At 39.6% G+C, this 21,537-nt stretch overlaps 1 protein-coding gene across 2 annotated transcripts in view; it reads right to left on the bottom strand.

Moving 5' to 3' along the window:
- Positions 1 to 12,815: 12,815 nt before the first annotated feature.
- brd2b (bromodomain containing 2b) overlaps positions 12,816 to 21,537 on the bottom strand; it is a 63,718-nt gene continuing 54,996 nt past the window's right edge. For both annotated transcript variants that reach the window (XM_060900368.1, XM_060900367.1), the window contains exons 8-12: positions 20,645 to 20,941; positions 20,291 to 20,535; positions 16,527 to 16,846; positions 16,162 to 16,287; positions 12,816 to 14,571 (exon numbers count right to left, since the gene is read on the bottom strand). In XM_060900368.1, the coding sequence (XP_060756351.1) occupies positions 14,438 to 14,571; positions 16,162 to 16,287; positions 16,527 to 16,846; positions 20,291 to 20,535; positions 20,645 to 20,941 (1,122 nt within the window). In that variant the 3' untranslated portion in view covers positions 12,816 to 14,437. The remainder of the gene's footprint in view (positions 14,572 to 16,161; positions 16,288 to 16,526; positions 16,847 to 20,290; positions 20,536 to 20,644; positions 20,942 to 21,537) is intronic.

Here is a 21,537-nt window from a genome sequence, read left to right on the forward strand (position 1 = left end):
TATTTTACATTTTGATTTTTAATAAATTAGCACAAATGTCTAAAAACCTGCTTTCACTTTGTCATTATGGGCTATTTTGTGTAGAATTTTGTGACAAAAAAATGAACTCAATCTATTGTAGAATAAGTCTGTAACGTAATAAAACATGGAGAAGGTGAAAGGGGTGTGCAGACTTTCCGGCTTGACTTATTTATATATATGGTACTACTGTAGTTTGTTTATACGAACACTGACACTGGGAATTATTAGTATTTGAAGCATTAGTACACAGGCTTTTCATAAAAGTGCTTTACGTGTTTATTTTGGATGTAGAATATGATTCTGGAGTTCACATCCCCCACATTTAGACATTACAGCGTGCCATATAAGACATCTCAAAACCACAGTAGTGAATGGACATGCCTAGATTAAAGTAGACAGTAAGACAAAAAGGGCCTCGTGTATAATCACGCTCTGCACGCTTGGCCGCATCAAACATAGTTAACCAAAATACAACTGTCGATACGGATGATTGGAAAGAATAATTGTGTTTTACTGTGAAAAATGTCGCTAATTAATATAAGTGGCATTGTGATCACTCTTCCTGTAGGCTCCGCTGCTTACGGTAGAACAGTAATGAGAGAAGCGTATTTCATAAATCATGGACAAATGCAGCTGAAAGCTGTAATAAAGTTAACTTTAAAAGGAATTGTAGCACTTCACAACGTAAAATTTTTTTTTTACAAAAATAAAGTAACTTTGAAATGAGGAAAACGCAAATGACTCCATGTCAAATGATATACTTTGGAATATTATACACTGGTATAAACAGTGTATAAGGTTAGAAAAGCAGTCTTTGGCACTAAAAGGTTGCTGGTTCGATTCCCTGGACCACCAGAAATGGCTGAAGTGCCCTTGAGCAAGGCACCAAAACCCTAACTGCTACCTGGGCACTGCAGCACAGCTGCCCACTGCTCTGCATACATCATCTTGCAAAAGTATTCACCCCCCCTTGGTGTTTGTCCTGTTTTGTTGCATTACAAGCTGGAATTAAAATGGATTTTTGGAGGGTTAGCGCCATTTGATTTACACAACATGCCTACCACTTTAAAGGTGCAAATCGTTGTTTTATTGTGACACAAACAATAATGAAGATGAAAAACAGAAATCTGGTGTGTGCATAGGTACTCACCCCCCCCCAAAGTCAATACTTTGTAGAGCCACCTTTTGCTGCAATTACAGCTGCAAGTCTCTTGGGGTGTGTCTCTATTAGTTAGCACATCTAGTCACTGGGATTTTTGCCCATTCCTCAAGGCAAAACTGCTCCAACTGCTTCAAGTTAGATTGGTTGCGTTGGTGTACAGCAATCTTCAAGTTATGCCACAGATTCTCAACTGGATTGAGGTCTGGGCTTTGATTAGGCCATTCCAAGACATTTAAATGGTTCCCTTTAAACCACTCCAGTGTAACTTTAGCAGTATGTTTAGGGTCATTGTCCTGCTGGACCGTGAACCTTCATCCCAGTCTCAACCTTCTGGCTGACTCAAACAGGTTTTCCTCCAGAATTGCCCTGTATATAGTGCCCATATAGTGCCATCCATCTTTCCTATCCCTGCAGATGAAAAACATCCCCACAGCATGATGCTGCCACCACCATGCTTCACTGTAGGAATGGTGTTTTCAGGGTGTTGGGAAGTGTTTTCTATTTTCATTCCAGCTTGTAATGTGACAAAACGGGACAAAACACCAATATGTGTTAAATGAATACTTTTGAAAGACGCTGTATGTGTCCTCACATCCCAATCTGGGTTAAATACAGACAAAGAATTCCACTGTGCTCTCATGTACATGTGATGAATAAAGGCTGAAATAAAAGGCTTAAATATTGTCAAATTCTCGATTCTGACTGGTCAGAAGGTGTTTAAAATTCTGAGTCGTTCTGGCTGTGAGATAAATCATAGTTTTATATTAATGCACTCATTCTAATATGTTATTATTTCTGAAGTCACATGGATTCTCCATATGAAACACGTGTAAATATTGCGACCAGTGTAGTTTAATTCGCACTGTTGGAAGGAGTCGTCAGTGTCCAGACATTTTGTGTCACTGGGAAGTCTTCAGGACTTTATCTTTTCACAGTTTCTTGATAACAGGAACTGACTTGTGGATTTTTTTTTTGGCTGGGCACTGCCTGAACTGATAATCACATCAGTTTTTCTTTAGCTAATCATCTTGCTGCATGGACAGATAATTTTACTTGACATCTTGGAATAATTTGGTTACGAATCTAGAACTACTCTTGTTTTCTTCTAATAGGAAACGCTAGATCGTTTCAACTATATTCAAGATATTCTAACTGAAGATATCATTTTTACAGCTTAGAAGAAAACAAGACACCAACTCTGGTTATTAAAACTAGTTCGAGGTTGTCACACTGCAAAAAATGATTTCTTGTCGAGAGAAAATATCTTTAATATGGGTGACTATCTATTATTTCTTATTAGAAGTTTACTAGAACTCAAATGTAAGATTATTTAGCTTACTTTGAGGCGCTTTTACTAATTTCAAGCCTTAAATTTTCTTATTCTATTGGCAGATAATTTTGCTTCTTTCTAGAATTGAATGCTTAAAATGAGCAAAATTATCTGCCAATAGAATAAGAAAATTTAAGGCTTGAAATTAGTAAAAGCGTCTCAAAGTAAGCTAAATAATCTTACATTTGAGTTCTAGTAAACTTCTAATAAGAAATAATAGATAAATTCACCCATATTAAAGATATTTTCTCTCAACAAGAGATCATTTTTTTGCAGTGCACCAACTTATTCCAAGATGTCTTGTCAAGTAAAATTATCTGTCCATGCAGTAAGAGAATTTCACTAGTATTAAGCAACTTTCTCCTCAAATTCAGCTTTTTTTGCACTGTACACCACACTGCAAAAAATAAAAATCTTAGGAAGTTTGTCTATTTTCAAGTCAAAACATCTAGCCACCCTTATTATAAGACATAATTGCCCAACAAGCAAAACCTCATTTAGCTAGAAAGGCTAGTTTTTAGACAGTCCATCTTGAAAATCTTGTATAGACAAAATGTCTTGAAAAAGTCTTATTTGGAACACCTTTGAAAATAATTTTTTTTTTTTAAACAAGTAATTACATTTTGGACATTTGTCAAATGCGACTCATCTTGTTTCAAGAAAAAAAAAGTATGCTTGTTTTGGGAATAAATGAACTTTACTGAAATCTTTGAATCTTGCCCCCAAAATGCACTGTTGCTTTGGCGTTGTGTAAGCACTGCAAGTCAAAATGCGTAGACGTTTTTTTATTGGTGCCTGATCTTGTAAACCCCTCGTACACTGCACTGTTGCTTTGGCGTTGTGTAAGCACTGTAAGTCAAAATGCGTAGACTTTTTTTTATTTATTTATTTTTTTTGGTGCCTGAGGTCCTGGGGAAGTGGAATCTTAAGAGATGTTTTAATGTTGAAATGGGAAAAAAATAAACTTGTTGCAATGCTACACGTGTCGTCAACTTGATTCAAGATAGTCTCTGGTCTCATATCTCGAGTATTTTACTAATTACAGGTCACAAAAGGAGAATCTTTTAAGCTAGCAATGCTTAGTTGTAGAATTTAACAATCCTAATATTAGTATATTTATCTTTAATTCAGTTTTTACTGCTAAGACTGTGTCATGAATTTAAGTGAAATACCCTTAAAATGAAATAAATAAAAATGACTTGAATGGCTAAATGTAAGAAGTACGATCTTGTTATAAGAACTATTTTGATTATTTTGAGTTAATCAGATCTCGCATAATAAGTTCCCCAATCTTATTTTGGAATTTTCATCTAAAAACAGGTGAGATTTTTCATCTTACTTTAAGAAATCTTACCAAGTCAAATTTGACTAGTTCCATTGGCAGATTTTTTTTTTCACCTGATTTCAAGCAGGGGCGGCATGGTGGTGTAGTGGTTAGCGCTGTCGCCTCACAGCAAGAAGATCCTGGGTTCGAGCCCCGTGGCCGGCGAGGGCCTTTCTGTGCGGAGTTTGCATGTTCTCCCCGTGTCCGCGTGGGTTTCCTCCGGGTGCTCCGGTTTCCCCCACAGTCCAAAGACATGCAGGTTAGGTTAACTGGTGACTCTAAATTGAGCGTAGGTGTGAATGTGAGTGTGAATGGTTGTCTGTGTCTATGTGTCAGCCCTGTGATGACCTGGCGACTTGTCCAGGGTGTACCCCGCCTTTCGCCCGTAGTCAGCTGGGATAGGCTCCAGCTTGCCTGCGACCCTGTAGAAGGATAAAGCGGCTAGAGATAATGAGATGATTTCAAGCAAATATACTTTGTTTTAATCTTTTATTTCTTATTTTTGAAAGGCCATTTTTCGCAGTGCACCACACTGCAAAAAATAAAAATCTTAGGAAGTTTATTTGTCTATTTTCAAGTCAAAACATCTAGCCATCCTTATTATAAGACATAATTGCCCAACAAGTAAAACCTCATTTAGCTAGAAAGGCTAGTTTTTAGAGAGTCCATCTTGAAAATCTTGTATAGACAAAATGTCTTGAAAAAGTCTTATTTGGAACACCTTTGAAAATAAAACAAGTTTTTTTTTTAAACAAGTACGTACGTTTTGGACATTTGTCAAATGCGGCTCATCTTGTATCAAGAAAAAAAAAGTATGCTTGTTTTGAGAATAAATGAACTTTACTGAAATCTTTGAATCTTTCATTCCAATTCAACTCCACCTTACAGATCCTAAGTTTACTGCAACTGTTTTCTCAGTCATTCAGAGTGAGCTCCTTCTAGATGCTGTACAGACTCTAGACCAGACAAGAGCCTTCAAAAAGGCTATGAGTGAGTGGAGGGCGTTTTAGTGACGTCTTTTTGGAATGCTGTGAGTTAAGCTCAGTGGGGTTTTTTTTGTGCCTGATCTTGTAAACCCCTCGTACACATGAATAGTCAGTGCCCCCAAAATGCACTGTTGCTTTGGCGTTGTGTAAGTACTAAGTCAAAATGCGTAGACTTTTTATTTATTTTTGGTGCCTGAGGTCCTGGGGAAGTGGAATCTTAAGAGATGTTTTAATGTTTGAATGTTGAAATGGGAAAAAAATAAACTTGTTGCAATGCTACACATGTCGTCAACTTGATTCAAGATAGTCTCTGGTCTCATATCTCGAGTATTTTACTAATTACAGGTCACAAAAGGAGAATCTTTTAAGCTAGCAATGCTTAGTTGTAGAATTTAACAATCCTAATATTAGTATATTTATCTTTAATTCAGTTTTTACTGCTAAGACTGTCATGAATTTAAGTGAAATACCCTTCAAATGAAATAAATAAAAATGACTTGAATGGCTAAATGTAAGAAGTACGATCTTGTTATAAGAACTATTTTGATTATTTTGAGTTAATCAGATCTCGCATAATAAGTTCCCCAATCTTAATTTGGAATTATTTCATCTAAAAACAGGTGAGATTTTTCATCTTACTTTAAGAAATCTTACCAAGTCAAATTTGACTAGTTCCATTGGCAGATTTCTTTCACCTGATTCAAGCAAATATGCTTTGTTTTAATCTTTTATTTCTTATTTTTGAAAGGCCATTTTTTGCCGTGCACCACTCTTGCCAGAGCAGCTGGGGATTTAGTGCCTTACTCAAGGCCACTTCAACCAGTCCTGCTGGTCTAGGGATTCAAACCAAAGACCTTCTGGTCCCAAAGCTGCTTCTCTAACCATTAGGCCATGGCTTCTGCTGTTCCAGAGCATTAAATGCATCGATAAATGGATAAAGAGGACAATGTTGGTGGGGCGTTCTTTTGTTTTTAATGCTGCCGCATGAAAGGGGAAAAAAAAGAAACAAAAACCACTTCAGGACATGACAAGTGAAAAAGGGTTAAGTTGCGAGTGGTAACAGCAACCCTGCTTTCATCACACCACTCTGTCGTTGATTATTTTTGTGTAATAACACAATCCCAAGTGTTTTATCCCATAATTAGCGTTCATTATTATTATTACTACTGCAAGAAGGCCAGGACAGTTAACGAGACCTTATGCAACATGAGTAGTTTCTGTGTAACCATCAAACAGCCTTGTGATGGCCCGGGGTCTTGGTAATGGTACATCCTGACCTTGAATCCAGTGTTCCTGGGATGTGCTCCAGTTCCACAGCAGCTCTGATCAGGATAAAACCGAACAAATTAAATGAATAAGAATTGATGTATATTGCATAATGTGATTATTATTTACGTTTTGCAATCAGCAGATATTGTTTGGGTGGTGGATCATTCTCAGCACTGCTTCGTGCGTGTGCGCGCCCATTTTCCTAAGAATATTCATACGTATAAAACACCCAAGGTGGAAAGAAGCCCAAGGTTACACTGCATTGTGCTTCGGTTATAAATATTAATTACAACTAGATGCCAGGGTTTTGTTTTGTTTTTTAACTTGCTGACATCAAGTATTTTCTTCATGTGCCTCCATCCCCATAAACTTGTCCATTTGCCAACATAAAAATCATACTTCACAATCCAAGGACTACTTATTCTCATGAACACAGATGGACAGGGTTTTTCCTGTTGAAGGGAACTGAACTGATAAAATACAAGTGTGGTGTATTCGTGTTAAGGCTATATCTGGGTATGTTATCTGTCTGAGCGTAAAGGTTTCGGTTTTGAAAGACAGGAAATGAGCCATGAACATTCATCTGTGATCCAGCTGCTCCTCACTGTGTCCATACAAGCACATTGCACCCTGGGAGTGGATGTATATTTCACACTCCTCTAATCTCAGGATTTTTTTTTTTTTTTAAAGTCTAACAGCAGTGAAATCCAATCCGATCCCATCATCAACTTTTTTTTTTTTTTAAATACCCGATAGTCATTTGTGTTAAATCTAAATGTAATTGTCGACATTTGGGGTAAGGGGAAAATTCTGGAGTAGAGCTGGGCAACATCACAATCTAATACTGATATTGTCAACTATCACTACCACATTGCAATATCTTTTTATCACATGAAAGCTATACTGCCTTTCAGATTATAAAAAGAATTTTCCCAACACCCAATTATTTTTGTTTAGTGAACCGAAAGCTACCGAATTCGAATCACAGACTTCCAAGTTTATTATTTTTTAAAAATAGAACAATTAATTAATGAATTTATCTCCACGTGGCCCTAAATTCTCCGTTATTTTTTCCTGCTTCACCATGACCCAATACAAGATACTATGTCATGCATCATGTGGCGGGCGTTCCTCGTTCATGCAAGACATTGTGGGATACAAATTTGAAACAGGAGAGAAAAATGGAGGACGCGAGTGTGCGAATGAAACATGAAAGAGTGACTACAGTAACAGAAAGAAAGCGAGAAGAAATGTGTTATTTACCAGCTGGGAGGTCCGTATGGTGAAATACCGTGACTGAGGTCTTGAAAGTACTGAGCGAGGCCCTCTGGGCCGAGGTCAGTATTCAAGGCCGAGGTCACGGTATTTCACCATACGGACCGACCTTAAGCTGGTAAATAATATATTAATTTTTTTCTTTACCAAATTCTAACAGAAAACGAGAGCGCCCGAAAGGGAAAACCGAGCCGAGCCGCCATTTTGAATCCTCATTCACGGCTGTAATGCAAATTGCTTCCTCCTCGGTATACAAGTGCACTTCCATGGCAGGAAAAAAACTACATTTTGCCGCCTATGTAGTCCCCTATTTATACAAAATTGAGTCATTCAGGATTCAGCCATGTTTTTGCTCGGCGTTAGCAACAGTTAGAGGTTTTTAGCTTTCTCCTGAAATGCTTTCTTTTATTTCTTCTTCCTCAGGGTAGTAAAACTCGCTTTCGCTGTGAACACTGTCATTATCGCTATCCATGCTGTAAAATTAATGCTATTCTCCTGAGAAATGCTGGCAAAAATTTAAGATTTTTGATAATCTTATTTAAAAAAAAAAGATAAATGGTGACAAAAAAAATGCTACCATGTTTTTTTTTTTTGTGAACGAGCGAGTTGCCAGAGGTCCATAACCGGGGTCCGTAACTGGGGTCCATATCGTAGGATATGGACTTGCTTGCCAGCCAATCAGAGCGCAGGATTTGATGGAAACCGGACCGCGAAAAAAATAAGACGTTATGGTGTATAAGAAGGAAAGGAAACGCAGGACCAAACTAATAAATATCGGCGCTCAGCGAGCACCTCGGTGTGATCAGCTGTTCGTTTAGCGACAGAATGATGGAACTGTCAGTGCACGCTCAAAGGGAAAACTGCGCATGCGCACACACACACGGACTTCCTCTGTCTGCTCGACTGCGCAAAGCGAGCGATTTCATGCACATTATTTGCTTTAATCCCCTCAAATTAAATAACTTCCCAACCACAGAATAGAATGGCCTGATATTTTGTCAGATATTACAGAAATAAACATATATCACAATGACCACATTTCAGAGTGAACTAAATTTCACCGATGTTATGAAATCGAAAGCATGTCTAGCTTGAAAGGGTTTTTTTTGTTTAAACAGTTACAAATGCTGGAAACTTCTTTTAATGTTTATTTTATCAAATGTATTTTTAAACTCAATAATAAAAGCTAGCGATATTGTAAACTGGTGTTTCGACGTCACTGACATCATCAAAGCCAAAATTAAACATCCAGTCCAATTCTGTACGTGCCAAGGTTTTTACTTGATGCACATTCTGGGGCCTTTATAAAAACTTGAACTGACTCTTAAATCACCTTAAACACTTTATTTTACTCTGATGTCTGTGACGTCAAAACGTCAGTTTACAATATCGCTAGCTTTTATTATTAAATGTATCACAAAAGTTGTATTAAAAAATAAAATAAAATGAGAAAAAAATTGTTTTCTCTCTCTCTCTCTCCCCCGTCAATCACAGTGACACTGGCCAATCACTAACATCTATGAGCTTATGTACACTTGTGTTCAAAATAATAGCAGTCCAACACGACTAACCAGATCAATCACTGTTTTTGGTGGAAATTATATTACTACATGGCAAATAATTTACCAGTAGGTGTAGTAGAGTCATAGAAAACCAACAGACCCAACATTCATGATATGCATGTTCCTGAGTCTGTGTATAATTGAATAATTAAGTGAAAGGGACGTGTTCAAAATAATAGCAGTGTGGAGTTTAATTAGTGAGGTCATTCATTCATTCTGTGAAAAAACAGATGTCAATCAGGTGGCCCTAATTTAAGGATGAAGCTAGCACATGTACATCCATTTCTCTCTGAAAACCTGAGAAACATGGGTCGTTCCAGACATTGTTCAGAAGAACAGCGTGCTTTGATTAAAACGTTGATTGGAGAGGTAAAACGTATACTGTAAAGAAGTGCAGAAAATGATGGGCTGCTCGGCTAAAATGATCTCCAGCGCTTTAAAATGGACAGCAAAGCCAGAGAGACGTGGAAGAAAACAGAAGACTACCATTCGAATGGATCGAAGAATAGCCAGAATGGCAAAGACTCAGCCAATGATCAGCTCCAGGGTGATCAAAGACGGTCTGAAGTTACCTGTGACAATTAGAAGACGCCTGTGTGAAGCTAATCTATCGGCAAGAAGCCCCCGCAAAGTTCCACTGTTAAAAAAAAAAGACGTGCTGAAGAGGATACAAGTTGCCAAAGAACACATCGACTGGCCTAAAGAGAAATGGAAAACCATTTTGTGGACTGATGAAAGTAAAATCGTTCTTTTTGAGTCCAAGAGCCGCAGATAGTTTTTCAGACGACCCCCAAACACTGAATTCAAGCCACAGTACGCTCTGAAGACAGTGAAGCATGGTGGTGCAAGCATCATGATATGGGGATGTTTCTCTTACTGTGGTGTTGGGCCCATTTATAGCGTACCAGGGATCATGGATCAGTTTGCATATATCAAAATACTTGAGGAGGTCATGTTGCCTTATGCTGAAGAGGAAATGCCCTTGAAACGGGTGTTTCAACAAGACAACGACCCCAAACACACCAGTAAGCGAGCAGCATCAGGGTTCAAGACCAACAAAATGAAAGTCATGGAGTGGCCAGCCCAATCCCCGGACCTTAATCCGATAGAAAATTTGTGGGGTGACATCAAAAATGCTATTTCTGAGGCAAAACCAAGAAATGCAGAGGAATTGTGGAATGTTGTCAAATCATCCTGGGCTGGAATACCTGTTCACAGGTGCCAGAAACCGTGGTTATACAACTAAATATTAGTTTAGAGCAATTCCAGCGTTATGGACGTGACACTTGAACTCAAAATGGCAACAAATGACCCAGTGCATGTTTTATTGTCTCCCAGTATTTAAACAGGTGTTGCATATTTTAAAGCTGTACCATACTGGAGAAGTGATAGAACAAGAACAATTCCCATAGTACATCTAGGGCATGCCAGAAAATGCCAATAAAAGATGCGTTATGGATGTGACAGAAAAAGTATCACTTTTCTTGGGTGACTGTACATTTTTATCAAACTCTGTGAAATTGTAAACCTAATGTCGAAATGGAGATATCCGTTTGATAGAAGGGTCCAAGGTGAATATTAAAAAAAAAATCTGTTTTTAAAATATTTTGTATTTCATGCAGACTTTCGGAAGGAAAAGTCAGCGTTATGGATGTGACGAAATTCCGTTATGGATGTGACGCGTCTGAAATAGACATGGCATATGTTTAGAAAATCAGCAATTTAACCAACATAACCCTTTGAAAAACTCTCTAAATATCAGCTAAAACTATCAAAGTTCTTAAATAATATTTAGGATGGCTATTGTTTTGCTGTTTTGTGGATTTTTGCATACATTTCTGTGGCTTGTGGCAATAATATAGAATTGTACATGATCAAAGTTGATTTTAGCTTGGGGTTTACATTATAAGAAAGAAAGACTGACGGTGACATATTAGGTTGGTTACAAATTGGTTCAACTTATTCACATCTGTAAAATACAGGCCTAGGTGAGATCTCTGGGAGTGGTTTTGATGTATTACATGTTGCTTTATTTTTGCATGGTGAGGTTGACATTTACATGGAATTGCCCTTTAGTGATTCACAGGAATACTAAATCCTTAAGATTTTTTCAGTTTATACAGTAAATATTTGAAGTTTGTAATGAAAAATGCAGACACTGCTATTTTTCTGAACAGCCCAATGTTCATTTTTCTTCATTTTCTGTAAAGTAATTAAAATATTGATACAGTTTTCTTCATGTTTTGATGTAGAATATAATGTGCATTGTTCCCAATGCATGGAAGTAAAAACTATAAGGATTTTGAGCTTTACTCACGTTTTTAAATACACTGCTATTATTTTGAACACAACTGTATGCAGAAGAGGGCAGACAGCATCTTCGTCACGCTGCCCAGCATGATACGGCGTAGAACATGCGGCCTTGTGGTGTCCAGATTGTTCCATTCATTAGTATCATTCATCCTTAGTAACTGCCTGGTCAGTGGCACAGTAGCTACTGGTTTGTTAATATTCGAGAACTAAGACCAGTTACAAAACAAATTTTAAAAAATTTAAAACCCTGCCCGAGCAGGATTAAAAGCAAAAAACAGTTTCACGCACATCTTGAGCTGAGGGTCAGAGCCTACATTCACACACCATGCTGAAAAAGCTGGCGTTTCTGCAGGAATCAGGCCACACCCACTTCAGGTTTCATATGATTAGTGTTATTGTGACACCTGCACTATGCATCATGACTAGGGCTGTAACGATACACCCAACTCACGATTCGATTCGTATCGCGATTTTTGACCCACGATTCGATACACCCACGATTTTTTTTTAAATGTGTTTTTAAAGTAGTAAATTTGACTTAACATTTACTTACTTACATTAACTATTTAATAACAAATAATTCAGACCACTGCAGAGAATGAGTAATATGTATGCAAAAATGAACAAATGTATATCCAAAGATTGTTTTATTTCTCAAAATAATACTGTTGAGCCGGAAGCTCTGTTTTTTTCGGTTCTGAAAAAGTCATTTTTCCAAATCGTGTAAATCCGTTAAGATATTTTTTTGGGGGGGGGGTGGCTCTCTCACTGTCTCACTCTCATAGGGCCAATGATTTTCTGTGATCGCGAAAAACAGATGGAAATTACGGAATTTTTATAGTGAAACGTTGCTCACGTGTCAAAATGCAACTACCGCAGAAGGCTTCCGCCCAAGCAGACATGCCTTCAGTGTTGCCAGATATTGCTAACGTTTTCCACCCCAAAATATGTTCAAAACCAGCCAAAAAGCACCTAACCTGCCCAATCTGGCAACACTGCATGCTTTTCCGGTCAAGTGATTGTGATTGGCTTGTGGCACACCTAGCCAGCCAATGAGCTGCTTGTTTACAGATTCGCTCCCCGCGTCGCAACCAGAATGGCGACCGCTTAAAAGAAATGAATGCTCTGCCAGTGGCGAGTGTGGACGTTGCGTGACTCGCAGAAGATTGTCGCAGGTCGGCGAAAAAACGACTTACTAATAGATATAAAAAAAAAAGTAATTTAAGTAAGTTTAAAATGTAATTTAAATAAAAAGTAAAGTATTCATAAATTGAAGTTTGGAAGCGCCTCTGTTTTTGGGCTGAGGAGACATTTGAAAGGGTGTACCGCGATTCTGCCTTCTTGTATCGCGATACGGATCGTGGCTCTGCGTATCGCGATTTCGATTTGCATATTGTTACAGCCCTAATCATGACATGTAGAAATGTCTTCAAATGTCATACTTTTGTCAATTCCCATTGGAGAAGGATCAGATCGAAGTAAGGTTCATAGAAAAAAGGAAAAAGCGCCACAACCCAAGCTCTGGGGGTCACGGAAACTGGTTTTGGATTTTAAAAAAAAAAAAGACGCAACATTTGTGAAATCAGTTGTCATACATGTATTCACACCCAAATAAAACCAAACTAAATATACAATTCAAAGACCATATTTTAACTATAAATATCGCAGGAATGGAACGTCGTGTCTGTGCAGCTACATGGTTCACAACAACCAGGTGGTATTCCTTACATTCAAAGAAAAAAAAAGGGTTAAAACGATGATAGCGGATACAAAAGAAAGGAAAAAAAAGTAGAATAATGATCTGAGGAGGTTATATACAATAATCTCTCCATTATTTTCATGCAATGTTTTTTTTCACCCCTCCCCCACCCTTACAAAATCACCATTTCAAACCTGACAAATGAAACAAAAGCTCAAACTTCAGGCATGACATTTTGGAGGAAAGAAGAAGAAGAAAAAAAAAAAAGGATTTGGGTTTTGGATGTGTGACATAAAGCAGCACAGTAAACGTCAGCCGCGACCGAACGCTAGCAGGAACACCGTGGATTGTTATTCGCGTGCACTCGGTATCAGTATCGGCCTCGTCAGCAAGTCCAGGTAAGAGAATGGGACAAATATCACACACTTCAGCTTGAGACGTTCAAAAACCTGTATTTGATGATGTAAAAACATTAAAATGAACAAACAAAGAAAAAAGTGGAAATTAAAGGTGCGGTCAGTGACTCAAGTCCAAAACACATTCTCGGCACGTTTTGTGGGAAAAGATGTGGACCACCGATTTGTGCGCGAGGAATCCGAAGCTAGGCGTCAAAAAACTCGCTCAAACTTTAATAATAAAGCCTTCAGCGTTTTCTCCAGAGCCCTGAACTGAGTTTTAAAGACATATATAACTTCGACCTAAAAAAAAAAAAAAATCACTGATTACACCTTTAACTAATAATTTTTAAACACATTACTGGTCACTGGAATAAATCGCACTGAGTAACCTTGAGTACTAGCGATACAAGTTTTACGATGGATATTCCTCCCTTTGGCTAAACATTCCAGGAACTCGAGCAGCACCCTCAACACGACTTCTCTTTCTTTCATCTTCAAACATTTTTTGTTTTGTGAAAAATTTGGCTTCCGGATTGAATTTTAAAGCACGACGAAACGTCCACTCTAATATTCTCTCTGAAATAAACGAGTTAATTTGCTCTGCTTGCTTCAAATTAAGGCAGGCGCAAGTTTAAAACATTAAGGTCGGCGTCAAAGGTTGTGGTTTAAGCTAAACAATTTCAAACCGAGCTCTAAATCCACAACGAATGAAAGAAACTCGTATAATGACCGACTCGACTCCGGCGCGGTTTCTATGTCCACATGACCTCCCACTATGGGCACGTTTATAAAAGTCTTCTTTATGAAAGAAAAATTAATCCAACACAGTCTGTACATCATTAACAAACACGTCTCAAAACACGCTTTTAGGAATCTGTCGTTGCACATGGAAATGTGTCCAAGAGATGATACAGCTTGACTTTTTTTTTTTAATATATAAACTATTTTTTTCTCCCTTTCTTTTCTCCTTGTCTTTCCGGATCATCCACGCAGCCCCAATCCTTCCAGAAATTCTTCCTGCAGGGATTTCCGGACACGCCGTCATGTCATGTCACGTCACGTCACGTCATGTCGCGGTGCTCTCGTTAACCCGCACGATCACCTGGAGTCAGAGTCACTGGTGTCTGAGGAAGAGGAGTCGGAGGACGAAGAAGAGGAGTCGGAGCTGGAGCTGGAGGCGCTGAGACGAGCGGGCATGGAGTGTGGCTCTGCGCTCACGCTGGCCTTCTCCGCTGTGGACGAGAAACAGTTTACTTATTCACTGTCCATGCTGAAAGATTTCAATCTTTACGAAAGGATAACTGCACTTCCTGCCTACAAACCAAAAACAACACATCCATGCTAGTTCAGGCACTAAAAACAGGGATCCCAGCAGTAATTGAAAAAAATAGAGGAATGTAAGAAACTATCACTGGGCGGCACGGTGGTGTAGTGGTTAGTGCTGTTGCCTCACAGCAAGAAGGTCCGGGTTCGAGCCCCGTGGCCGGCGAGGGCCTTTCTGTGCGGAGTTTGCATGTTCTCCCCGTGTCCGCGTGGGTTTCCTCCAGGTGCTCTGGTTTCCCCCACAGTCCAAAGACATGCAGGTTAGGTTAACTGGTGACTCTAAATTGAGCGTAGGTGTGAATGTGAGTGTGAATGGTTGTCTGTGTCTATGTGTCAGCCCTGTGATGACCTGGCGACTTGTCCAGGGTGTACCCCGCCTTTCGCCCGTAGTCAGCTGGGATAGGCTCCAGCTCGCCTGCGACCCTGTAGAACAGGATAAAGCGGCTACAGATAATGAGATGAGATGAGATCATTATCTTGAGTATTGCAACTAAAAAAGTTACCACATTTTACTGTGAATGTAATTCTGTTACTGAAGAACTACCCAACTAGATTTTCAATTCCTGACAGGTTCGAAGTGTTTCAAATAATATTTATGTACCACACATGCATCTATCCTGATCATACACATTCTCCATCCATCCATTATCCATAACCGCTTATCCTGTGCAGGGTCGTGGACAAGCTGGAGCCTATCCCAGCTGACTATGGGCGAAAGGCGGGGTACACCCTGGACAAGTCGCCAGGTCATCACAGGGCTGACACATAGACACAGACAACCATTCACACTCACATTCACACCTACGCTCAATTTAGAGTCACCAGTTAACCTAACCTGCATGTCTTTGGACTGTGGGGGAAACCGGAGCACCCGGAGGAAACCCACGCGGACATGAGGAGAACATGCAAACTCCGCACAGAAAGGCCCTCGCCGGCCACGGGGCTCGAACCCAGGACCTTCTTGCTGTGAGGCGACAGCGCTAACCACTACACCACCGTGCCGCCCCTAGCTAAGTTGTTCTTCGTGAAAACAATTTGATCTTCAAAACAAAATCAAAATCCACTGAAAACTCAGGGAGGAGAAGTGATTTTTGTGAACTGTGGATGGACGGACGGTAACGCTCACTGGCCTATGACTGTGTGAGCTAATAGTAATACATTTTTAAATTACGGCTGAGCAAAGGCGTTCCTGAAATTTTTGTGACTCTGACGGAAAATCTTCGTTTCGGGTGGTTGGGAGGTAAAATGCACATCACTTGGTGCTTTTTTTTTTTTTTTAAACGCAGAGAGGGGGGAAGACACACGACACAGCATCACTTTTTAACAAGTGGCTGCTTTCCATAGGATTATATACAGCCTGTGCACTGAGGGTGAGAAGAAACAGTAAGTGTAAAGCATATGTTCATACCTCATAACCACTAACAGCACCACATCGTGCTTTGATCACTTGAATCACATTTTTGCCCAGTGCCTCCAGAACGAAAGGGTTCAGTTCTTACCTTTGGGTTTCTGGGGCTTTTTGACGGAGTTGAGTTGGCCGCTAACATCCTGCAGCCTTCTCTCCAGCTCCCTTCTCTTCTCCAAAGCCAGCTCCTCGCGAGACTTCCCACCGACCGGCTTCATCACTACACAGAGTGTCAAAGACAAGTCTATTGGATCCAAACTCAATCACACCTTGCAACAGCTCTGTACTATTGGGGGCGGAGTCAGCTCTCAACAGGATTTGATAACTCTTATTAGAACTTGAACTTCCATTGAACTCATACCCCGATGTACACACGATCACAAAACAGCTTTACACAAACTCCCGAGGACCAGAACAGAGATTAAGTTCAAGCACGAAGGACAGCTTTTGAAATCTCACCGTAAGGTTTCCGTGGCTTTTTGCGCAGGCAGCTGGTGACGTAGCTCTCGAGTTCACGCAGCGTAGACGGTTTGAGCGTCTCGAAGTCGATCTCGATCTCCTCGGGGTTGGTGTCACGCAGCGAGGGCTCACGGGACTGGATGATGTGCACGACGCGGCCCAGCTTGTCTCCCGGCAGCTTGTTGATGTCGAGGCTGAGCTGCCGCTTGGCGTCATAGCTCATCGGCAGACCGTCTTCTTCCTCCTCCGAGTCGTACTGCGCCATCGGCGGGGCGGGAGCCGAAAAACGCGCCGCGGCCGCCAAAGACTTCTTAGTCGTCCTGAAAAGGAAAAATATAACTTCTGGAGTTACAAAAAGAAATAGGAAGAGGGAATAATTAGACCAAGTAATGTGAAGCTTGGTTATTAAAAATCAATAATAACCAAAAAAAAAAAACCTAAAAAATAAATTAACATTTTAATTAGTTTTTTAATTTATAAATTTATGTGGTTATTTTCTAACATTATTTTATTTATAATAAATTTATTTTCTAGCATTTATTTATAATAGAAAATAAACACAAATGTATTATAAATAAACGAATGAAAATGTTAGAAAACAAATGTATTATATTATAAATAAAATAAACGAATGAAAATGTTAAAAAATAAATAAATACACAAATGTATTATAAATAAACGAATGAAAATGTTAGAAAATAAATTTATTCTAATAAACTAATAAACGTTAGAAAATAAACAAGTTTATTAACATTTTCATTAGTTTATTTGACTATTTTTAATACTAAAATTTTTTGTTATAAAATTAAGACTTATTATTAAAAATAATTAAATATACTAATGAAAATGTTAGAAAATAAATACAGCAAAAAGTAAAGCAATGCAGTTACATAAAATAACAGGGATGAGAATGAAAAATATTTTAAAAGTCTGAAAAAACCGGGGTGGGGCCCGGGGGGCCCATGAGTTTTGGCTATTTTTTTTTTTACCCCAAAACCATTAATTTTATCAGCAAAAAGTTGCAATTTATTTAGAAATAAATTCCCCGTCTTGGTGGACTCCCAGGTGAAAATGATTAATATGGTACAAGCAGCGCTCGAAACTAACGGTGTCCCGACGTCCCGGGGACCATAAAAAATGTCATCGGGACACAAAATTATCATATCTGGGACAATCCCGGGACAATGGAAAAAAAATAGATCTAGAAAAAAGTTCTACATTAATATTATTTACAAAGCCGTAACACATACGTAGACATTCACCTAATTTGTCAATTTTAATTTGAAAACGTTAACAGCGAAAAATACATTAGTAGCTACACTTTCGATGCACCTGCATCCGTAGGCTACAGAGCAGCGCATTCTGTTCTAGAATCTTCGGCCGGAGTCCGCATTATATGGACTTGGAATGGAATTGCTGCCGCACACGCTGCGCCGACTCTTGCCAGAACAAAAATGCTTAAGTGGTTGAAGCGGACCGACCGCGGGGAAGAAACTGAAAGCCCAGACATAACGTCTCCGGGACCTTCAGGATCCAAAGTGTCATCGCCTGGTCTGCAGGCAACGCTAGCAACTGAATGAACTTAATGAACACTGTTAGACACGTTATAAAATACAACAGGAATGATGCGGATGATATTGACGGAAGATACCGTTCAACAGAATAAGTGAGTTTTCTTGGTGTCTTTCTAGTTCAGAAAGTTTAGTCAGTCAGCAGCACAGCTAGGCTCGGACCTGGCACTATGTTGATGTTGCTAACATTTGCACCCGGCAGCGAAAGTTCATAAAATGGATAACGGAAAGTTCATAAAAATGGATAACGGAAAGTTCATAAAAATGGATAACGGTAATGGTGAAAATGATAAGTTGGCCTTATAAGTGCCAACAGAGATTCAAGGTATAAGTAGATGAAATGAACATAAAAGGGGTGTTATTTTCAACTAAAGTGTACTGCAGATGTAGGGAGTTGAAACATTTTCTGAATGAGCTAGTTGGCCCCTTTAAATAAACGGGTATCTATTCATACAGTGAGATCGCCAAAGTTTAATAAACTGAAAATGCAATAACTGTAATTTTGAAGTAGATGATGTATAGGACATGTGTCACTTGTGTTTTGTGACTTATTGTAAAAATGATAAAGGGTTCAAAATCGCATAGTTACAAATATAATAGTAACTTCATATGATGATATTAACCACTGGTTATTTCAGAGAGGAAAAAAATGGGGACACTATTGCTTCCATTCGGGACAATACAACACAGAATTCGGGACCACTGGGGGACACAAAGAAAAAAAGTTAATTTCGAGCCCTGGGTACAAGAGACTTGTTTTTAATCAATTAACATTTGATGATTTCAAAAAAATCAATGCACCTTTTAATATAAACGAGCTCGACAGTATTATATTTCTGCATTTTAGCTATTCATGTCTTTGAATACTCTAATCCTTTAAAATGAAGTGCAAACCAGAAAAAAGTTCTATCATATAATTCTCTTAAGCTTTCTTATGATGTTATCATGGTAGCAGGAGGTCTTGCATATTAAGCAGGCAACATTCAACATCACTCATCACTTCCCTTTCAACTGCTGTGTGTACTAATGAGGTTTTATCTGGACGGGATGTTGTGTAATGTAATACAGATACCATACGGTCAATTTGAAGATCGAGATGGTGATTTTGAATTAAAGAACAGGCGTGTACAATGGGTATTACATATTGGAATTTTTTTTTTAAATCAAAAACTATAAGTTCATCTCGGCCTAAAAAGTTTGGGCAGACGCTCCCGCGCGGCACATGCCAGCAATTCCGTCCCCCATGAAATGAGCAATAAGTAGGAGAGTTATACATGCTATCATACTTAAAATTTCATCAGAAATATAGATATGATACTATGATTCTCCCCAACATGCTACATTAGATAAGCTAACCCCATTTATAAAAGATACACACTTATATATGACATGTAATTGATATATATTTTTTGGGGCGTGCGCTCTCTCTGCCATGCCGATCCTGTAGGCTGCACTGACTCAATACAACTGAAAACTCCGGTCCTCAAGAAAAGAGATAAAAGCCCACCCACACTGAAAGCTGATTGGCTTATTTTGCTGAGTAACCCAATCAAGATGCTCTTTGTCTGGCATGCGCTACATGAACAGGCACACAGGCAGTGTTGCCACATTGGGTGGTTTTAAGTGCATTTTGGCGGGTTTTGAACATATTTTGGGCTGGAAAATGTCAGCAGTATCTGGCAACACTGCACACAGTCTCCCTCGCGCACGCGCATTCTAGGATGCGTGATGCAGACCTTAATGTTGCGCACGCACGCTCTTGCTCGCTTCTATTAATATGCAGGAGACTCCCGGGACACTTGGGATGTCTGCGTTATAAGGTGACCACAGATCGTTAATCATACCCCCCCCCAAAAAAAATTTCTCAACGGATTTACATCGATCTCAAAAACGATCATTTTGGTCTGAAAAAGTCGGAAATCCGCCAATCGGCGGAAAATTCTCATCCCTGAAATAATTAAAACAATCAAAAAGTAATAAAATACTCAAACTTAAGCTAATAAAAATTAAAATAATTTAATCCAATATGACGTGCGATTTCGACCAGAAAAGAGCAGATTTTTAAGACACCAGAGAGAAAGCAGGAGGACTCGGACTGACGCAGCGGTTAAAGTAAATGTTGATAGTGCCGTCTGGTTACAGCATTACACTTTCAGCCGATTAAAGAGCAGGCAGAACACCACGCCGGCTTACTTGTTGCTCTTGCTGTTCTTCTTGGCAGGAGCTTTCTTGCTCTGAGTGGACATGGACGCCATCTTGCTGGATTTGTTCTTGGTCACTTTGGTTACTTTCTCTCTCTCCCTCTCGTTGCTACGGCCGCCTTTGCGTTTCTCCGGCTTCTTCTTCTTCTTTTTGTCCTTCTTCTTCTCTCGCTTCTTCTTGGGTTTGATGATGGGGCCGGACGAGAGCGCGGCTAACTGCTCGTGCACCGCCCGCAGCTGCAAAGGGACAGGGTTTGTGTGACACGAGTAATTAGTCATATATAATCAGAGTGGAGAAATGTGTGTGTGTGTGTGTGTGTGTGTGTGTGTGTGTGTGTGTGTGTACCTGAGTGCACACTTGGTCCTGTAGCTGGGCCAGGCGCTGCGCTCTCTCCTCCTCGCTGTCTGAGCTCGGGCTGCTCTCGCTGCTCGGCTCGCTGTCGCTGCTCGGCTCGCTTTCCGAAGACGACGAAGGTGACGACGAGGACGATGAAGATGAAGAGGATGACGAAGATGAGGAGGAGTGTTGCAATCCCATAATGCCTACGTTATGACCCAGAGAGGTCGGCGCCAAGCCTTCTTCCTCCTCCTCGTCCTCCAGGACCTCATCCGGCATCTTTGCGAAACGGAACTCGAACACATCCTGAAAAAAAAAAATTTAAATTAATTCATGAATATTAAATAACATGGATGCAAACGGCGCGCCTTTTGGTGGATGCCGCCTTTTTCACGGCTGTCTGGGAGACTTGTGTGAATTGCGCAGATCCGATGAGTTTTTATTGGGGGGGGCGTTGGAGTGTCTGATTATAATTTCATCAAAGTAAACTCTGTATTAAAATTACTAAAGAAGCAAATGCCGTTACAGTCCATGAAACATAGGAAGTATGAGAAGAAAACAGTAAATCAGAAAGCTGCGCACGTAAAGCCGATTACGTAACTTACGTTGGACTGATGGAAATCCTTGCGCGTGCAGTGGAGTGCAGCCAGCAGCAGATAATGGCGCGCAGCCAACTGCATAGCTGCCAACATTCCGAAATTGTAAATAGTAATACAAGGTTGGGTACTGAGTCTTGGTGGGGGGTCGGGGGGGCCCCCCCGCCGCCAAAGCTTTCTAGCAAAACTACCCTGAAAAATCACACTAAAACAAAATAGTTTGACAAAATTTATTCTACAAACTAAACTATAACCTTACATTAATTTGCAAAGTTCTTTTCAACAATGTATGAAAATAGTCAGTGA

This window comes from Neoarius graeffei, chromosome 19, assembly GCF_027579695.1.
Source record: "Neoarius graeffei isolate fNeoGra1 chromosome 19, fNeoGra1.pri, whole genome shotgun sequence".
NCBI classification, from domain to species: Eukaryota; Metazoa; Chordata; class Actinopteri; order Siluriformes; family Ariidae; genus Neoarius; species Neoarius graeffei.